The following is a 21,078-nucleotide window of genomic DNA, read 5'->3' as shown; positions in this document are numbered from 1 at the left end:
TTTTAGATTAGAATAGCAGATTTCGACCCTTTCGGACGAGTTAAATTTGACCGAATGTCGAAATTTTTATATATATTTTTTTTTATATGCACATATATCAGAGATGGAAAAAGCTACAACCTTCAATTATTTTTTATTGTATTCTTCATGAATTTGCGCACATTTTGATATATGAAACTATAAAAAGGCTAATATGAAAAGGAGCAAATATTAGGATAATGCGATATACGTATTTCGGAGACTTGCGGCCGCGAATCGGCGCGCGGAGTGAAGGTAAATATATTTTTCAAAAATTCACCATAAATCACAATATTGTTTGAGAGACTTCAAATTTGTTTCAAAATGAAGAAAAATGATGGAATATTACTAGGCCGTAAGAGTTTTAGCTTACAATTGCGTTTGTCAACTATTTCGGTAGAGTCAAATTTGACCGCACGTGGTTTTTTTTCTATTTATCGTGATTTATATGCAAATATTTCGATAAAAGAGAAAAGCTACAACCTTCAATCATTTTTAGTTGTATTCTACATGAAATTGCGCACATTTTCATATATAAAACTTTATGTAACAGCTAATTTTAAATGGTGCAAACATTTCGACAATCGCACAAAAAAATTCTGATTTTTTCGGAAGAGTTACCGCGCGTACGTAAGGAAAATGTTTTTTTTTTTTTCATAAATTCACCATAAATCGAAATATTGTGCTAGAGACTTCCAAGTCGTTGCAAAATGAAGGTAAATGATTGAATATTACTAGAATATAAGAGTTTTATCTTAAAATTGCGTTTTTCGACCATTTCGGTAGAGTCAAAGTTGACCAAAAGTTGAAATTTTTGCACTTAACGTTATTTATATGAAAATATTTCGAAACTGATAAAAGCTACAACCATGGGTTGTTTTTTGTTGTATTGTGCATGAAATTGCGCACATTTCCATATATAAAACTTTATGTAACGGCAAATTTAAAAGGGTGCAAACATTAGGACAATCGGACGAAAAAATTTATCGGAAGAGTTATCGCACGTACGTAAGGAAAAATTTTTTTCATAAATTCACCATAAATCGAAATATTGTGCTAGAGACGTCCAATTTGTTGCAAAATGAAGGCAAATGATTGAATATTACTATAATATAAGAATTTTAGCTTACAATTGCGTTTCTCGACCATTTCTGTAGAGTCAAAGTTGACCGAAGGTTGAAATTTTTGCACTTATCGTTATTTATATGAAAATATTTCAAAACTGATAAAAGCTACAATCATGAGTATTTTTGTGTTGTATTTTACATGAAATTGCGCACATTTTCATATATAATACTTCATGTAAAGGATAATTTAAAATGGTGCAAAAATTATGTCAAAGTGACGAAATAATTTCCGAGATGTGTCACTTATACTTTTTAGTGCGATAAGAAAGAAATTCGCGCTTGCGCGCCTGCGTAGCGATTGTAAACAAAACAAACGCCTTGATCCAGTGAACTCCCAGCATCCCCCAAGGCGCGTGATACAAAAGTTTTCGGCTGGTAGGCCTATAAGTATTTTTCCGCGAATTTTTAAAAAAAACTTTTTTGAGCCGACGTATGATACGTCCAATCGGCATACGGGAGACATTTTGACTCGACGTTTAATACGTCCAATCGGCGTAAGAGGGTTAGTTAGTTGAAATACATTATTCACAGGTATATATAGCATGCAGGTGGTTAACAATTGGTAGGTCAGCCAAAATTTAGTCCACTAACTGACCCAACAATTGTAAAACTGCTGTATATAACTGTGCATAACATATCTCAATGCATTCACTTTAATACTTCATAGATGACTGCCAGCGTGCATGTCCACACATAAGGGGAAATAAACTGAGACAACACAAACTCTTTACATGTCCTTAGAAAACTTCATATAACAGCTACATGCTGATAAAAAGTTTGTAAGATGAATAGAGAAGACTATGCAAATTAAATGCTGTATATCAGAGATGAAAAGCAAGGTAAAATAAAGATAAATGCACACTGATAAGCATTTTCTTAAATGAAAGTCAGCCATTAACCACATCAACCCATAAAGTGATGATAATCAAAATCTTACTTCTAATACTATGCAATTTTAGAAGTGAAAGACAGCTCATATTCTCTAGTTGATCTGTGATAAAGACATTAGTAGAGCAATAGTTTGCTCTATATATAAATATATAATATATATATATATATATATATATATATATATATATATTATATATATATATTATTATATATCTATATATATATATATATTATATATATATACACAGTAGCAGTCATAATACTTTGCGTGGTAGGGAAGATGGAAGAAGAAAAAGAGTACAACAAACTAAAAATATTCAGGAAAAATCAATTATTAAAGCAACCATCATAAAATTTTGAATGAATAATCACCAACTCCTGCTCTAGTACTTGATAGGCATGCCACAACTTTTGCAGACTTTCTGGAGTGTTCTGGGCATTGAATCTGAAAACCGCTGCAGGAGGGACTCATCCAGATCGTCCCAAGAGCATTTCAAACTTTGCGCTGCAAGACGTGTCCACATTCAGTGTCCACATTCAGTAACTTTCTTTTTATGATTGCTTAATGATTGAAATGGCTGGGGAATTCCCTGGCTAGTCGTGGATATATTCAATTCCACAATCTCTAAGCCACAAAGTATTCTGTTTGGCGGTATGATCCCCAGTGCTCGAATCTTAATCCAATGCCATTGAAAATCAACCATTGAAACGAAAACAAATTCGGCTGAGTGAAATTGACTAATTGGGAACTTAACTAGAGCTACTGGCTCACTCACAGAAAGTGTAACTCTGTGTAAGAGCTCTTCAGTAACCTGTTTGATGTTGTGACAGTTGGATGTCGAATTCTTTTCTCGTGCTCTGCCATAGCCGTTGCTAACATTATTTTGTGTGGTTGAGTGAGTGTGGTTGTATTAACAATGTCTAAACCGTATACTTCCATTGAGATATCGTGTGAGAGTGATACAACTTTACTAGGAAGGCCTTAAAACTGGTGTAATTAGCCAAATAATTGGCGTGAAACAACGGACTGTCCAGAACATTCTGAAAACTTTTCGTGAGTCGGGAGGGAAGGAAGTACCTAAAGCTAGGACCAGCACTGGTAGGCCCCCTATTATTAGTAAGAAGGGGTTAAGAGTTCTTGCCAGGAACATTGAGGTCTCAATGTTCCTGGCGAGAACTCTTAACTCCCTCTTGCTAATAATAGGGGGCCTCCCAGTGCTGGTCCTAGCCTTGGGTACTTCTTTCCCTCTCGATTCACAAAAAGTTCTCAGGATGTTTTGGACAGTACGTTGTTTCACGCCAATTTTTTGGCTAATTACACCAGTTTTAAGGCCTTCCTCTTAAAGTTGTATCACTCTCACACGATATCTCAATGGAAGTATACGGTTTAGACATTGTTAATACAACCACACTCACTCAACCACACAAAATAATGTTAGCAACGGCTATGGCAGAGCACGAGAAAAGAATTCGACATCCAACTGTCACAACATCAAACAGGTTACTGAAGAGCTCTTACACAGAGTTACACTTTCTGTGAGTGAGCCAGTAGCTCTAGTTAAGTTCCCAATTAGTCAATTTCACTCAGCCGAATTTGTTTTCGTTTCAATGGTTGATTTTCAATGGCATTGGATTAAGATTCGAGCACTGGGGATCATACCGCCAAACAGAATACTTTGTGGCTTAGAGATTGTGGAATTGAATATATCCACGACTAGCCAGGGAATTCCCCAGCCATTTCAATCATTAAGCAATCATAAAAAGAAAGTTACTGAATGTGGACACTGAATGTGGACACGTCTTGCAGCGCAAAGTTTGAAATGCTCTTGGGACGATCTGGATGAGTCCCTCCTGCAGCGGTTTTCAGATTCAATGCCCAGAACACTCCAGAAAGTCTGCAAAAGTTGTGGCATGCCTATCAAGTACTAGAGCAGGAGTTGGTGATTATTCATTCCAAATTTTATGATGGTTGCTTTAATAATTGATTTTTCCTGAATATTTTTAGTTTGTTGTACTCTTTTTCTTCTTCCATCTTCCCTACCACGCAAAGTATTATGACTGCTACTGTATATATCTATATATATATATATAAGGGATTTTGACATAGGAAAAATCTATTTCTGGGGGAGGACCTGTGTCGCCCGATGAAAAATCCCTGTAACTCTTTTTTTCTAGTATAAATAACTCTATAATATACCAGAGAAAAAGCTATCATGGTTATGCTGAGGTTACTACCCCCAGCGCGATCACCCCAAGGGTGTCGGTATAGTAAGGGGCGCTGTGTTACCACAAACCACAGGTCTTCTGCCATTTAGAAGGTTCCCTTCAAAATCCCTCTCTTTGGTGGGAGCCGTTACAACGAAATCCCACCACCCGTCTTCGCTCGCCACTACTACTACTACCCACGCGCTACTCTTCATTCCTGATTAGTTCTATAAACTTGGATTAGTCAGGGTGGGAAGAGAATGTTAATAGGGTTAGGGTTCATCGGGCGACACAGGTCCTCCCCCAGAAATAGATTTTTCCTATGTCAAAATCCCTTTTCTGGTGTCGACCTGTGTCGGCCGATGAAAACATACCAGAGAATATTATACAAGTTTTTAGTATAAAATTATATGTAAAACCAGGTTAATGATATTCAGAATAAAGAGTTATAAATAGTTTTACTATTTAATCTTAATATTATAACTTAAACCAATAACTCAATATTTGTGAGAAACAATTTCTTAATATACACTTAGCCAAGACAGTATTAACTTATTCAAATACTGAAATTATACATATTGATAACTCATTGGTCACGATTATATGTCATACAGACCAATCAAAGCGTTATACTAATTCTATATTAGTACTTAATAGCAATAATAATTATATACATATGTGCAATCTTATACACTAATCCGGTAGCAGGATCAACAACAAGCGTTTAGCCCGGTCCGGAAAAAAAGTATGGTGGGGAGTGTGAGCGAGTCATGCAGGTAGAAGGGTCATGCAAAGGGAGATAGTCAAAGGAATAGTTCTATTCAAAAGTTTCTAAGGAGAACCGTCAGTCTGTTCTTCGGGAACCACCACAGTACCAGCTGCCACTGCTGAAAATTTTAGGGCCTGTAATTTTATAAGATAGTGGCGCTTGAACACTGCTGGAGACTTCCAACCTGTGTACTTTTTTAGGTCTTCAAACTTCATGTTTTGAAAATAATTAGTTGAGGTGGCAACTGCTCAGATATCATGGACATGTGGGACTGAATCCGGATTGGCTTGTTTAATAAAGTAAAGTATCTGTTGCCTAATTCCTCTTAAAGTTATTGTGCCCCCTTTTTCTCTAATAAAAAGAGGGCCCGTTGTTATTTGAGATGTTCTGGTCATAAAGGTTTAAGTGTATGAACAGGACATAATGATTTATCTTCTGGAAGAGGAATAATTTCCCAAGGAGTCCACCTATTTTGTGGATCCTCATTTTTTGCTAAAAATTGTCTATCTGGTGAAAGTAAAACTTTCCCAGATTGGAGGAATTCCGTATGTCCTGGATTTTAGAAAGGGCTGACAATAAAGAAATTCTAGCTCTAGAGGCCAGAGCTACTAAAAATGTTTTTCTTAGTAGTGCTGAATAAGAACAGTTATCATTGTCTAAGTCTGATGCTAGTTTAAGAACATCGTTTAAGAACCATGATATTGATTGAGGACGGTTGACCGGTCTCAAGCGTGCACATGCTTTTGGAATAGAGGAAAAGTATGTGTCTGTTAAATTAATATTGAAACCTATTTGAAAAATCTTTCTTAGGGCAGATTTAATTGTGGTAATAGTGCCTGCAGCTAAGCCTTTCTCATGTAATGATCTAAAGAAAGAAAGTGTAAGATTCGTATCCATTTCTTGTACATTCATTTCATTCAAAAATATAGCCAGTTTCTTCACTGCGGAATCATACTGTCTAATTGTAGAATCTCGTTTATCCGATTCTACAAATAGAATATTTAATGGATCTATGTTTGCTTCTTTTTGTGCCGTAAACTTCATGAAGTCCATAAAGTTAGGGCATTCAGAATTCTTGTGAGGAAGCTGACAGTTTGCGTTTGTACTGTGTTAAGTTCGGGGATGGAATCTTCTGGGGTTTGAGTTTCATCTCCATGATAAGTGGATACCAATTGCTCTTCGGCCAGTTGGGTGCCACTAGTGCCAGCTGGCCTCTGAATGATCGTAGCTTGTGTAGTACCTTCAAGAGGAGGTTCACTGGAGGAAAAAGATAAATTCTCTCCCATTTGTTCCAATCTAGAGACATTGCATCGATCACGAAGGCATTGTTGTCTATGTTGGGAGCTACATAGCAGGCTAGCTTGTGGTTGGACTCCGAGGCAAAGAGGCTACCTGGAGTCCCGGAATCTGATTCGTAATCCATTTGAATGAATTGTTGTCCAGTGACCATTCTGATTCTAGTGGGGTCATTCTGGACAGGGAGTCTGCTACTACATTCCTTACTCCTGCCAGATGAATTGCTGACAGATGCCAGTGGTTCTTTTCCGCTAATAGGAATATTGCTATCATTACATGATTCAATCTGTTGGATTTGGACCCTCTTCTGTTTATGCAATGGACGACTGTAAAGCTGTCCGATACGATTTGAATGTGGATTTTCTTGGACGGTTGTAATTTTCTCAATGTCAAGAACACTGCCATCGCTTCCAATACATTGATGTGGAATCGACGGAATGTTTCTGACCATGTTGCTTGAACTTTCTTGAGGGGTGAATATCCCCCCCAACCGCTCAGGAATGCATCTGTGTGGATGATCAGAAATGGGGGAGGAAATCTTAGCGCAACTGATTTGGATAGGTTCCGTTGTTTCGTCCATGGAATAAGTCTCTTTTTCAGAATATCTGGAATTCTTGAAACTTTGTCTCTGAATTTGAGATTTGCTCTTGATCTCCAAACCTGATTGATATCCTTTAATCTGGTTTTCAATAGAACATCTGTCACTGATGCGAATTGAAGGGAGCCTAGGATCCTCTCCTGTTCCCTTCGAGATGACCGTCTGTTTTTGACAAAGCGTTTTGTAGCTTTTACTATCTCTTTGACCTTCTTGGACGGTAGAGATAGCTTGTGTTTCTTCAAATCCCACTGAATCCCTAACCATTGGAACTGGGATGCTGGAGTCAGTCTGGATTTTGCCATGTTTATTTGGAACCTTAAAAATTTTAGGAATTCCAGTACTTTGGATGTTGACCTTCGACACTCTGTTTCGTTGCTCGCCCAAATTAACCAATCGTCCAGGTAGGCTACTAACAGTATTCCTTTCTTCCTCAATTCCTGAACTACTGTCTCTCCTAATTTCGTGAACACCCTGGGTGCTATATTGAGTCCGAAGGGCATTACCTTGAATGAGTAGGCTTTCTTGCCTAGCTTGAATCCTAGGTACGGAGAGAAGTTTCTGGCTATTGGGACGTGATAGTAAGAGTCTGTAAGATCTATAGAGGTGGTGATGGCCCCACGGGGAAGTAAGGTCCGTACCTGTGAGATTGTCAGTATATGGAACTTGTCGCAGTGAATGTAGGAATTCAGCCGTGACAAGTCCAGGATTACTCGTCTTTTGTTCGAGTCCTTCTTTGGGACACTGAACAAACGTGCTTGGAACCTTACGCTCTTCACCCTCGTTATGGCGTGTTTCTGAAGAAGATCCTTTGTATACTCTAAGAGGTCCTCTGTTGGTTTTTGGAAGAAGCTGACTGGAGGGGGAGGGCCCTTCTCCCACTTCCAGCCTAGACCTTTTGATATTATACTGTGGGACCATGGACTGAAGGTCCATCGACCCTTGAATAGGTACAGTCTCCCCCCTACCTGGGAGATCTCACTGGTTGGATGCTGGTCTAGTTCCTCTTCCTCTTCGGAATCCTCTACCCCTGGCTCCACCTCGCAATCGGGAGCCTCCTCTGGCTCGACTACTCCCAGCATGTCTGCTATATGGGCGTAAGGCACCTCTCGCCTCATAAGCAGGATTAAATGCTGGGGAAGCCACAACTTGAGATGAAGTCGAAGGTTGAGGTTCCGGGTTTGGTTGAACTAGTACATATTCTTGTGGTGGTGTTACTTTTGAGGTAGACGGCACTGCCTGCATATATCCATGAGGACGGGCCGTCTGGTAAGGGTTATACCTTCTTGCCTTCTTTTTAGGCCCTTGTTGATGAGAAGGCGCATCAAATTGGCGTTTGAAGGGAAGACCCCACCTCACTCTCAGACTCTGGTTAGCCCTGGCTGCCTCGTGCAAGATCGAGTTTACTTCGTCTTTGGGGAAGAGGTTTTCTCCCCAAATGGATGATTTAATAAGCCTATTAGGCTCATGTTTGACTGTAGCTCCAGCCAAAACATGTTTCCTACAGGCCCTTCTTGCAACAGCAAAGTCAAGCAAGTCTGTTTGAAAAGTCTGTAAAAGACTTTTCGTCAAGACCCGAAAAACTTGCTCATCTTCATAAGTCGTGGCTAACAACTCCGCCGAGGTGACGGAGTTGATAGACCTGGCTAACCTCGTCCTTGCTTCGAACTCCCCCTTGATCATATGGTCGGGGAGTTTGGGCAATCGTTCGGAGAACAAATCTGAAGCGCAATCCGGCTCCAATTTACCAGCAGTAAATGTTGCCGGAGCGTTAATCCAAATGTCCAGTCCTGTGGGCAAAAGCAAGGATGTAGGCTCTGTTTCCCTCAGGGCTGGCATTGGTTTGTCCTCGTTTATCGCTTGTAATGTTAACCCTTAAACGCCGAAGCGGTAAAAAACAAATTGTCTCCCGTGTGCCGGAGGTGTTTCAGAGTGAGCGCGGAAGCGAAAAAATATTTTTTTCAAAAAATCACAGCGCGCTTAGTTTTCAAGATTAAGAGTTCATTTTTGGCTCCTTTTTTTGTCATTGCTGAAGTTTAGTATGTAACCATCAGAAATGAAAAAAATTATCATTATCATATATAAATAATGCGATATATGATAGCGCAAAAACGAAATTTCATATATAATTGTATTCAAATCGCGCTGTGCGCAAAACGGTTAAAGGTAACAAGTTACTTTTTTTTCGTTGTAATGTACAATAAATTGCGATCATTTTGGTATATAACACATTGTAAAACAACAAAAGCAACACAGAGAAAATATTATCACAAAATAATGCATGAATTCGTAACGCGCGGACGTAAACAAATATTTTTTTCAAAAATTCACCATAAATCTACATATTGTCCTAGAGACTTCCAATTTCTTTCAAAATGAAGACAAATGATTGAATATTAATATACTGTAAGAGTATTAGCTTACAATTGTAGTTTTTGACCATATCTGACGAGTTAAAGTTGACCGAATGTCAAATTTTTTTATATACGTATATATTTTTCATATGCAATTATTTCGGAAATAAGAAAAGCTACAACCTTCAAATATTTTTAGTTTTATTGTACATGAAATTGCGCACATTTTCATATATGAAACTCTATAAAATACCTAATATGAAACGGAGCAAATATTCCGAGAATGGGACGTACGCATTTTGGAGATTTGTGGCGGAGAATCCGCGCGCGGAGGGAAGGAAAGATTTTTTTTTAAAATTCACCATAAACCTACATATTTTGCTAGAGACTTCGAATTTGTTCAAGAAGATGAAGATAAATGACTGAATATTACTAGACTGTAAGAGTTTTAGCTTACAATTGCGTTTTTCGACCATTTTGGTAGTCAAAGTTGACCGAGTGTTTTTTTTTCTATTTATCGTGATTTATATGCAAATAGTTCGAAAATGAGAAAAGCTACAACCTTCAATTATTTATTGTTGTATTCTACATGAAATTGCGCACATTTTCATATATAAAACTTTATGTAACGGCTAATTTAAAATGGCGCAAACATTACCACAATCGCACGTATGATTTTTTCGGAAGAGTTACCGCGTGGACGTAAAGAAAATGTTATTTTTTTCATAAATTCACCATAAATCGAAATATTGTGCTAGAGACTTCCAATTTGTTGCAAAATGAATATTACTAGAATATAAGCGTTTTAGCTTACAATGGCGTTTTTCGATCATTTCAGTAGAGTCAAAGTTGACCGAAGGTTGAAATTTTGGCAATTATCGTTATTTATATGAAAATATCTCAAAACTGATAAAAGCTACAACCATGGGTTGTTTTTAGTTGTATTGTGCATGAAATTGCGCACATTTCCATATATAAAACTTTATATAACGGCTAATTTTAAAATGGTGTAAACATTACCACAATTGCATGTATGATTTTTTTCGGAAGAGTTACCGCGCGGACGTAAGGAAAAAGTTTTTTCATAAATTCACCATAAATCGAAATATTGTGCTAGAGACTTCCAATTAGTTGCAAAATTAAGGTAAATGATTGAATATTACTAAAATATAAGAGTTTTAGCTTACAATTGCGTTTTTCGACCATTTCGGTAGAGTCAAAGTTGACCGAAGGTTGAAATTTTGGCAATTATCGTTATTTATATGAAAATATCTCAAAACTGATAAAAACTACAATCATGAGTATTTTATTGTTGTATTCTACATAAAAATGCGCACATTTTCATATATAATACTTCATATAACGGCTAATTTACAATGGTACAAAAATTATGTCAAAGTGACGAAATAATTTCCGAGATGTGTCACAGATACTTTTTAGTGCGGCAAGAAAGAAATTCGCGCTTGCGCGCCTGCGTAATGATTGTAAACAAAACACACCTTGATCCGTGAACTCCATAGCATCCCCAAGGCGCGTGATTCAAAAGTTTTAGGCTGGTAGGCCTATAAGTATTTTTCTGCGAATTTAAAAAAAAACTTTTGTAAGTCGACGTAAAATACGTCCAGTCGGCACACGAGAGACAAAAAATGTCGACGTTTAATACATCCAGTCGGCAGTAAAGGGTTAACTCCGCCACCTTAGTTGTACAAGGTGACGGAAGTCCTTTGGGGGTGACGAACATTGTATACTTCCCCTTATGTGGTGTCAATTTAGTATTGACACAATTCAATTCTGCTAGAGAACGGACCCAGGCAGCTTGGGCCTGTTCTTTGGGGAAGATCACCGTTTCTTTCGGTACTTTGTCTACTCTGACTAGCGCATGTTTTGCTAGTCTAACAAAGCCCGGGAACGGGAACTGCATACTGGCTGGGAAGAGCTCATAGTCCTCAATCGGTCTTGTCCCACACCCCTCGATAGTCAATCTCCCTTCTACGAAGGGAGCATTTAGAGCCAACCTCCAAGGGTTTTCCTTATCAAAGGGGGGAAGCTTTGAAGCATCCGGAACCATCATTGATAGGGCTGGTGTTCCGGAGCGAAGGAGACCGGAGAGCATCTCCTCAATAGGCCTAATTCTCTCCGTCAATGACGAGAGAGCCTGATTGGAGATGTTCGGTGTTGGCCCGAGGCGTGCATCTAGCCTCTGATCTATTACTCCACTAACCCTTGCTAACAACTGGTTAGGGAAGGATTCAGGGTCGAATGACTGTTCCGCCGCCCTTGAGACTGACCCTGTACCTTCGGTAGGAGAAGGATTTATGGCAGCAGGCTGAATGATGGATGATGTCGACGGCTGTGACACCGAAGACAACTCCTTCGCCGCTGGCGGAACAGACTTGCTTTTCTTTAAAGTCTTCTTGACTTTAGGAATAACTGACGGTATTCCTTGTTCTTTAATGGGTTTCGTAAAACCCTTAAAGGATGGAAGAGAAGTAAGGGAAGGAGAAGGACTGGGATGGGAACTCACCCCACTTACCTCCCCACCTACCTGTTCCTCCATGACCATGGGCTCGACGTTGATGTTGATCGCCGCCACATTGTCCGTCAATTCCTGCTGCTCCTCCAAGGTGGATGTCGTCTCCTCACGTATGGCTTCGATGAGTGGTTCGGCAATCTCCCTGGGCACCGCCATTGTTAAAGTGGCGCCCGAAAAAATCATGGCGCATAGGCCAGCATCCAAAACGTAAGGCTGACCTTTAGGCGCATTTTTGCCGAAACCCCCCACCCATTTGCGAAGGGACACCCTGGCATCATGGAGGGTCGCCTTATCCGCCTGTAAGTTAATCTTCGTTTTAGTGGCGGATTTGTTGAATAATTTATGGATTTGTATTACTATATCCCTTAATATATGTAAGACAATTTCGAAAAGTCCTTACCTGTTCGTTAGTCGGCGCAATACTTCGTTGCCGAAATATTCCGGTACCGACCTATTATTATTACTTACAAACTTTAAAGTGTAATAGTATAAACTGAGAATTCCGTTCAGAGGCATGCTTGTAATGATACACTGAATTTCGTCGATGTCGGAGAAAGGACATGGCGTACCTCTATAATTGCCGAAGCTAGGAATAATTCAGTCTGAATTCCGGCAATGCCGAACTTCGAGTACTATTATTCTTCTACCCTGCCTCTAATCATTCCGATAAAAGTATTCTCTGTTCGCCGAGGCTCCAGAGATAATATAGTAAATATATTATCGAAATAATATCCTTTATTCAATCTATGAGATTAGAGGTTTGTCAGTAATAGTTCATGTTGCTCGGCTCTACCCCTGATCCAAAGTGGATCCACTCCTAGGCTACATAGCCTAGATCTTTCGCTGACTGGCCGTGGCTCGTCGCGATCAAAGTTGTCCAACCCGGTCAGGAGGTTATCCAGGTAGGCTATGCACATAATACCATTACTTAGGGTATTTATTAGTCTAAATATAACAATATATCACAAGGTGCATAGGAGTTATCTCTTAATATCTAGTACTAATCTACGTAGCCCATAGCATCACTTAAATTCCCATTCGTAATGGGCAATTTTCCCCGATCGTATCAGCAAAGTCATTTATAGACCTAAATCGCTATAACGAGAAAAACATGCATTTAAGCTTATTAGGCTTATCAATTTAAGCTAACTAGGGATAATTTAACCCTTAAACGCCGAATGGACGTATTAAACGTCGAGTCAAAATCTCCCCCGATTTCCGAATGGACGTACCATACGTCGGCTCAAAAAAGTTTTTTTTTAAATTCGCGGAAAAATACTTATAGGCCTACCAGCCGAAAACTTTTGTATCACGCGCCTTGGGGGATGCTGGGAGTTCACGGATCAAGGCGTTGTTTTATTTACAATCGTTACGCAGGCGAGCAAGCGCGAATTTCTTTCTTATCACACTAAAAAGTATCAGTGACAAATCTCAAAAATTATTTCGTCACTTTGACATAATTTTTGCACCGTTTTAAATTATCCGTTACATGAAGTATTATATATGAAAATGTGCGCAATTTCATTTAGAATACAACAAAAAAATACTCATGATTGTAACTTTTATCATTTTGAAATATTTCCATATAAATAACGATAAGTGCCAAAATTTCAACCTTCGGTCAACTTTGACTCTACCGAAATGGTCGAAAAACGCAATTGTAAGCTAAAACGCTTATATTGTAGTAATATTCAACTATTTACCTTAATTTTGCAACAAATTGGAAGTCTCTAGCACAATATTTTGATTTATGGTGAATTTATGAAAAAACTTTTTCCTTACGTCCGCGCGGTAACTCTTCCGAAAAAAATCATACATGCGATTGTGGTAATGTTTGCACCATTTTAAAATTAGCCGTTACATAAAGTTTTATATATAGAAATGTGCGCAATTTCATGCACAATACAACTAAAAACAACCCATGGTTGTAGCTTTTATCAGTTTTGAAATATTTTCATATAAAAAATGATAAGTGACAAATTTTCAACCTTCGGTCAATTTTGACTCTACCGAAATGGTCGAAAAACGCAATTGTAAGCTAAAACTCTTATATTTTAGTAATATTCAATCATTTACCTTCATTTTGTAACAAATTGGAAGTCTCTAGCACAATATTTCTATTTATGGTGAATTTATGAAAAAAATAACATTTTCCTTACGTCAGTGCGGTAACTCTTCCGAAAAAATCATACGTGCGATTGTGGTAATGTTTGCACCATTTTAAATTAGCCGTTACATAAAGTTTTATATATGAAAATGTGCGCAATTTCATGTAGAATACAACTAAAAATAATTGAAGGTTGTAGCTTTTCTCATTTTCGAAATATTTGCATATAAATCACGATAAATTAAAAAAAAACCACGTTCGGTCAACTTTGACTCTACCGAAATGGTCGAAACACGCAATTGTAAGCTAAAACTCTTATATTTTAGTAATATTCAATCATTTACCTTCAATTTGCAACAAATTTGAAGTCTCTAGCACAATATTTCGATTTATGGTGAATTTATGAAAAAAACTTTCCTTCCCTCCGCGCGCGGATTCTCCGCCATAAATCTCCGAATTGCGTACATCAAATTCTCGGAAAATTTGCTCCGTTTCATATTAGGCATTTCATAGAGTTTTATATATGAAAATGTGCGCAATTTCATGTAAAATAAAAGGAAAAATATTTGAAGGTTGTAGCTTTTCTCATTTTCGAAATATTTGCATATAAATCACAGTAAATAGAAAAAAAAACCACGTTCGGTCAACTTTGACTCTACCGAAATGGTCGAAAAACGCAATTGTAAGCTAAAACTCTTGAAGTATCGTAATATTCAATCATTTGTATTCATTTTGAAACAAATTGGAAGTCTCTAGAACAATATTTAGATTTATGGTGAATTTAAAAAAAAAAACAATTTTTTACGTCTGCGCCTTACGAATTCGTACATAATTTTGTGATAATATTTTTCCGGTGTTGCTTTTATTGTTTTACAATGTATTATATATCAAAATGATTGCAATTTAGTGTACAATACAACGAAAAAAAAGAAACTCGTTAGCTTTTACCGTTTTTTGCACAGCGTGATTTTAATACAATTATGTATTAATTTTTTTTTTTCGCTACCATATATCGCATTATTTACATATGATAATGATATTATTTTTAATTTCTGATGATTGCATACTAAATTTCAGGCAATGACAAAAAAAGGAGCCAAAAATGAACTCTTAATCTTCAAAACTAAGCGCACTGTGATTTTTTGAAAAAATTATTTTTTCCGCTTCCGCGCTCACTCAAAACCGGCTCCGGAATTCGGGGGAGTTTTTTATTTTTACCACTTCGGCATTTAAGGGTTAACCATGTATCCGTTAAGGATCAAATATGGTTACCGTTATAAGACTAACCTAGGTTCGAGAATGGCTCACATGCACCGAGATCTTATCATATCAATATATAAGCCATATTATTATGAAACGTAACCCATATCTGTTCTAACAGAAATATCACATTTTAATCATCTTATAAGCAAAGCTAAGCCTATATATATAATTTTACATATGCCGTGCATAATTCGCTGTTGCTATGTTGACGCTCAAAATGGCGGCTCAGCCGGCGGCACCCTCAACTCATATTTTGAGGGGCCTAGACTGATAGCATACTTAAAGTAACTTAAATATCATAAAAAACCAAATTGGGGTACTCAACTTCGAAGCAGCAGAAGATTGGGCACTCAATGAATTTCAATCGGCGTCAAACACAATAGCAAGACAATAGCAAAATTTGTGTACTGAAGTGCACGGCTCTATATACAGGAATGTAGAGTAACGCGTGGGTAGTAGTAGTAGTGGCGAGCGAAGACGGGTGGTGGGATTTCGTTGTAACGGCTCCCACCAAAGAGAGGGATTTTGAAGGGAACCTTCTAAATGGCAGAAGACCTGTGGTTTGTGGTAACACAGCGCCCCTTACTATACCGACACCCATGGGGTGATCGCGCTGGGGGTAGTAACCTCAGCATAACCATGTTAGCTTTTTCTCTGGTATATTATAGACTTATTTATACTAGAAAAATGAGTTACAGGGATTTTTCATCGGCCGACACAGGTCGACACCAGAAATATATATATATACAATGTATTGTATATGATGACAACAGTAGTTAAAGTTGCAATGACATAAATTACACTATACAACTGTCACAAATATCTCACTAACATAGAAAAGAGAAATAAAGGGAAGAGGTTTTTACCTATAATAACAACCATGAGCAATGTAAAGATAAAAAAAACAACAGCATTCAGAAAGTACACAGGTTGGTTAATAATAATTTTTTTCAATTAGGCAACAAATTTTATTCAAAAGCGGGCTTATTTGGTTAAGAAATTTAAGTGGAATACAGAAAATAACAGTAAATTATAGCTCTCATTTGAAAAAACTCAAGTTATTGGAATGAATATTTATATCAAATGTTGTGCATTAAATTAATTGCAAGTATATCAATTTATGGTAGAAACAATTACAGTATGGCAATGCACATGAGGTGTGAATAATAAACTATGCTTAAGAACCTTATCTAGTTAAATTTACATTTTGAGAAGTCCATCTCTGGGTGTTGTTCCATAAACCTGCAATGGAAATAAACATCTAGAATCAGTAAGACATTTAACAAGAAGACAATGTATATTCAGCACTAGCATCATTCAATTTAATTGCATTAAAGTTGTTAACCTACCAACATATCCTTTCACTAGCAGTCAATTACCAATGCTAAATTTGAATGATCAAAAAAGACACAAACTAATTCAAACAGGATATAAGGAGTATTACAGGATAATATTCATATTAACAGCTTGTCCTTGATGACAACGATTATTATTACAAAGGAAACTTGTAATGACCTGGAAGAGATGGTTAGCTGGGCTGTGCTATTTAACATTGCCTGGGAGAGTGCATTGCCTTCAAATATCACGTGTGATAAGTTTTTGGCTCAAGCATCCTTTTTAATTACTCTGTATCTAAAGGATAACTCATGAATGTTATGATGTGTACAAACTTTGCCTCTGTGACTGGTTTGGAAACATCCATCATTTAATAATTTAAGCAGCCTTTGAAATCCACATGTGAAATCCTTTTACCTATTTTTTATTTTATTCTCTATCAGTTCAATATACGAAGTGTATATTCAAAATACCATGCCTTGAGCAAAAATGCTTACTATGTAAAAATTAGTGTAGTATGTATATGCTTACCAAGATTGCAATTGAAAGTTTGTTTTGGCTGAATGAATTTCTTTTATACTTTATAGACAGATTTTTAAAGAAAAATTTATATAAAATCTGCAGTAAAGGCCTTTTAACCTCTATGATATCATTGACAAAGATTTATATATTTTAAGCTTGGGCTAGGCTAACCTAGCACAGCTCTAATGTATCCACATGAACTTAGCACTCACTATTGTTAAAAGAAATTCTTATATGGAAGTCCTATAGTAGTGAAGAAATTCTTCTTAAGTCTTATCGTGTTAATCTTTCTTTGTAGTTACATCTTTTGCTAGTGATCTATAACAAAAGATATTTGCAGTTGCCAGGCCATTTATCAAAATCAATCCTATAAAGATATCTTGTCCACTTATATGAATGAATTAGTAATTTAAGTAGTATCTGTACCAATCAAGTCATTTGCTAATGGACAGCATATTTCATAGGCATTATATTGGAAGTTTAATTTCTAAAGATATGTTTTAAGTGTGAAAGGGTGAAGTACACTTGACATATCCATTAAACATCTGGTTAATTTCCCTAAGAATTAATTACATATAACAGATACTAAAAACCATGGTATAGGTTTATCATATGCAAAAATAAAATACTACACACCACACGTTGGGCTGCTGCAAACGGACCAAAGGTGTAAGTGTCCAAAGACTTGTGGGCTAGATCCTCAAGTGGAAAAGGGTGTACATGGTCTGGACCTTCCACACATCCACCTTCAGTTCAGCACCTGCAGGAGTGGTTACTCCTGTATGTGGCAGAGGGACCTAAGGTTCTGATGTTATAAACATTTATTTTTTACTGGGGACTCATCTCCATCCCTGTTGGAGCCATGGACCCATGTGGTGACTCATTTCAACCAGAGGAAGCTAGTAAGTTTGAGAGCTCCTTTATTTTTCCTGTACTGAAAAACAGCCTTTTACATCCTGGTTTCTTTAGATATGTATTCTCTTTAACAATATCACTGGTAAAAACTATAAGTACAGGAAGACCAACCTTCAGGGTGGGTGGCAACATACGAGATGCCAAGCAGCTCGCCAACCCTCCTGGTAGGCATGAGTGCCAGGAGCAATGCAGTTTTCAAAGTGAGGTCCTTGTCTGAGGCCTGTTAAAGGAACTCATAAGGGGCTCCCCTGTAGGTTAGTGAGGGCCTTGGTAACATTCCACTCCATTGCCTGCACCTTGCCTCAGGGGACTTCTTCCTTCTGTTAGCCCCTAATGATGGCAAGCAGTTCCCAGGATCTTGACAGGTCAAAGGACCTTGGCCAGAATACCTGCACGAGGGCTACTCACTCTGTAGCCTGTGATAGTTGTCACCTGGAAGCAGTCTCTGGCAAACAGGCCGACCTGACTCAAATGTTTGAAAGAGTGACATACGGATGCATTCTTGACAGGTTGGGGGGGCCATTGCAAGGAGTGTCAGTTTGGGGGAAGATCGTCACCTGATCTGAGGGAGTGTCATACAAGTTTCCTTGGGTTATTGGCTGTCCTTCTGAGAACATTGAAATCTTCAAAAGAAACCCACATTATTTTTTGCTTCCACAATCTAGAAGTGGAATGTTTTGTCAAATGCTAGAACCATCAAATTTCAGTGTACATATATCTCTGAACCTGGACATTCAGGCAATAGCAACAGATGCATTCCTAAAAAGACTGGAACAAATGGAAGATGATATACCTTTTTCCTTCACTGTCCCAGATTTTGAAAACTTTGACCAATATACTAGCTTTCAGTGGAAGTGCTTGCTTAGTAGCCCTGAATTAGCCAATCACTGGTTCCTTATTCTATCCCAGACAGAAGTAGGAGAAGCCATCTATCCATTGTCCCTTCTGAGCCGTGACTTCCACATGGAATTTTAAATCTAGTCTACAGGCAGTCCCCTGTTATTGGTGGGGGTTCTGTTCCCAATGGTGTGATGATAACCGAAAATTGCAGTTAACAGTGCAGATGACTGAGGATTGACACCAACAAGTGGGGATCGGCACATATCTACGCCAAAAATTAATTGCTAGGTACCTAGTGCAAAAACTATGAACTTTATCTATCTAACATACCAGTCTGTATGGAAAATGTGGTTAAATTACCTTCATACTGAGAGCACGGTTGAAATCTGTTAAAACAGTTTTACATTTTAAGGTCAAGCTCCTTACTGTTTCAACAATCATAGCATAAAAGGCAGCAATGGCCAAACTCTTGCCTTATGGTTTGGAATTTATTCTAATACATATAGAAAGTGTTAATTCCATTCTCCAGTCTTTTACACTACAAAGATCAGATTATGCAAGGTGTCCCATTACCTGATCCCTGAAATAAGTTCTTAAATTCCTGTCATCCCCTTAGTTCATGGGCCCAATACAACTACAACTCCTTAACTGCTTTGGCATCAAGAGCTTGATTTTTCAGCGTCATGAATTAGGACTTTGGGTACTGAAAATCAGTCAGGGGTTTTATATTATATGTGGATATGTAATTGTAATTTTACAAAGTAAAAAGGAATATTTATTTTTTAGGTTAACTTCTTGGTTACAAAATGATAACAGTGTCTTTCAGTGTGCTTAACTTACAGTTGAGTTGTAAACTGGGTGTCCTTTTTAATTTTTTTTTAATAATTCAGAAATATTTAAAATTAATTATGTACTACTACAGGAATTTCCCCAGTAATCTTTAATATCCGGAGTTTTTTTGTGTTGTAGGGCCATAAGATAAACAGGTTTTGACCTAGGAAAAACTCATTTCTCATAGCTGCTGTGGGTCATCAAAGGATGTACAGTGGTACCTTGTTTGTCAAACATTTCTTATGTCAAACATCGTTTTTCAAACAAAAAATGAGAAAATTTTGTATTGTGGAGGAGTAATGATAGTAGTTTATGTTTGACAACATCTCCAAAAGTGAGAGAGAGAGAGAGAGAGAGAGAGAGAGAGAGAGAGAGAGAGAAGAGAGTAGAGAGAGAGAGAGAGCGAGAAGATAGAGAGAGGAGGAGAGAATTGGTGGAAGAATAAATGGGAGTGGTTAAATGGCAGTCGGAAGCATGTCTGTTGTGGCACTCTGTAGATTGTCAGTGGAAATCTGTTACAAGTAAGAAGCAAGGCAGTTAGTGAATTCACAGAGTTGGTTTTGGCAGCATTTGTCCATTGGTTGTTAGTTGGTTTTGTGGTATTTAATTGATTTTGGTGTTGTAAGGTTGTTGTGCGTGTGTCTGTCTGTCTGGTTTTGGTGAAGTTAAAGAGGTTGGGAGTGCATTTTCGGTGTCTGTGAGTGGTGGTTGGGGCAGTGTTGGTTTTGGCGAGTTGTTGTGCTGGTGGAAGTCGTGTGTTCGTCTGCAGTGATTTGTCGGGTTTTTAAGTTGTTGTGGGGTTGTGGGTCTCGGGTGGTTGGTTTGTGTTTGGTTGTTGGCGGTGGTTGTGTGTCGGCTAGCCTATAGCCTATTATATCTAGTGGACAGCACAGCCTAGCCCTGAGTATCAGAAGCCAGAAGTAAGTACCTGTTTGTGTTTTTTTGTTCTGTATGTAGGTATGGGTCAATTGTCCTGCTATATTTTGTAGTGTAAAGAGGAAAGTGTGATTGAGGGTGGGTTTGGTAGTCAGACAGATTAAGTTTATGTGGGGGAGATTTGCTGCTTGCTCTTAAGCTTGTGATCCCGCCACATTATCAGTTGTCGAACAAATTGACTTTAAATTGACTGAATATCTTGTTGATACTCTTGTATTCGATGACCTAGTGTGCCGTACAAGAAAAACTGTATACATTGACATGTTTTTTCATATACAATACATAGTTTAATGATAGTCATATTCGGCAAAATAAGTAAACGAATAAATCCGACAAAATAAATAAAAGAGTAAAGCATTTCAATATAAAATTTAGCATAAAAGATATACAAAATTGTGTCACCAAAGAGAGAGGAGAGAAGAAGAGAGAGTTAAAATATTACTGTAGTATATATGTAAAAGCAATAAAAAAGGGGAATTTCAAAATGAATTTAATAATGATAAAATCTGAAAACAATCAAATGCAATAGAATAATAAAAAA

The 21,078-nt window shown here is 37.7% G+C and overlaps 1 protein-coding gene across 3 annotated transcripts in view; it reads right to left on the bottom strand.

Moving 5' to 3' along the window:
- LOC135218237 (nuclear migration protein nudC-like) overlaps positions 1-21,078 on the bottom strand; it is a 522,861-nt gene that overhangs the window by 36,589 nt on the left and 465,194 nt on the right. For 2 of the 3 annotated variants that reach the window (XM_064254394.1, XM_064254393.1), the window contains exon 7: positions 16,363-16,400. In XM_064254394.1, coding sequence (XP_064110464.1) covers positions 16,363-16,400 — 38 coding nt within the window. Of the gene's footprint in view, positions 1-16,102; positions 16,401-21,078 lie in introns of those variants that run through there. The other variant, XM_064254391.1, reaches the window with a different exon arrangement.

The sequence above is a fragment of the Macrobrachium nipponense genome, chromosome 9, assembly GCF_015104395.2.
Source record: "Macrobrachium nipponense isolate FS-2020 chromosome 9, ASM1510439v2, whole genome shotgun sequence".
In the NCBI taxonomy this organism is placed as follows: domain Eukaryota; kingdom Metazoa; phylum Arthropoda; class Malacostraca; order Decapoda; family Palaemonidae; genus Macrobrachium; species Macrobrachium nipponense.
The sequence above is the reverse complement of the archived record's forward strand: the minus strand, read 5'-3'. Positions and strand labels throughout refer to the sequence as shown.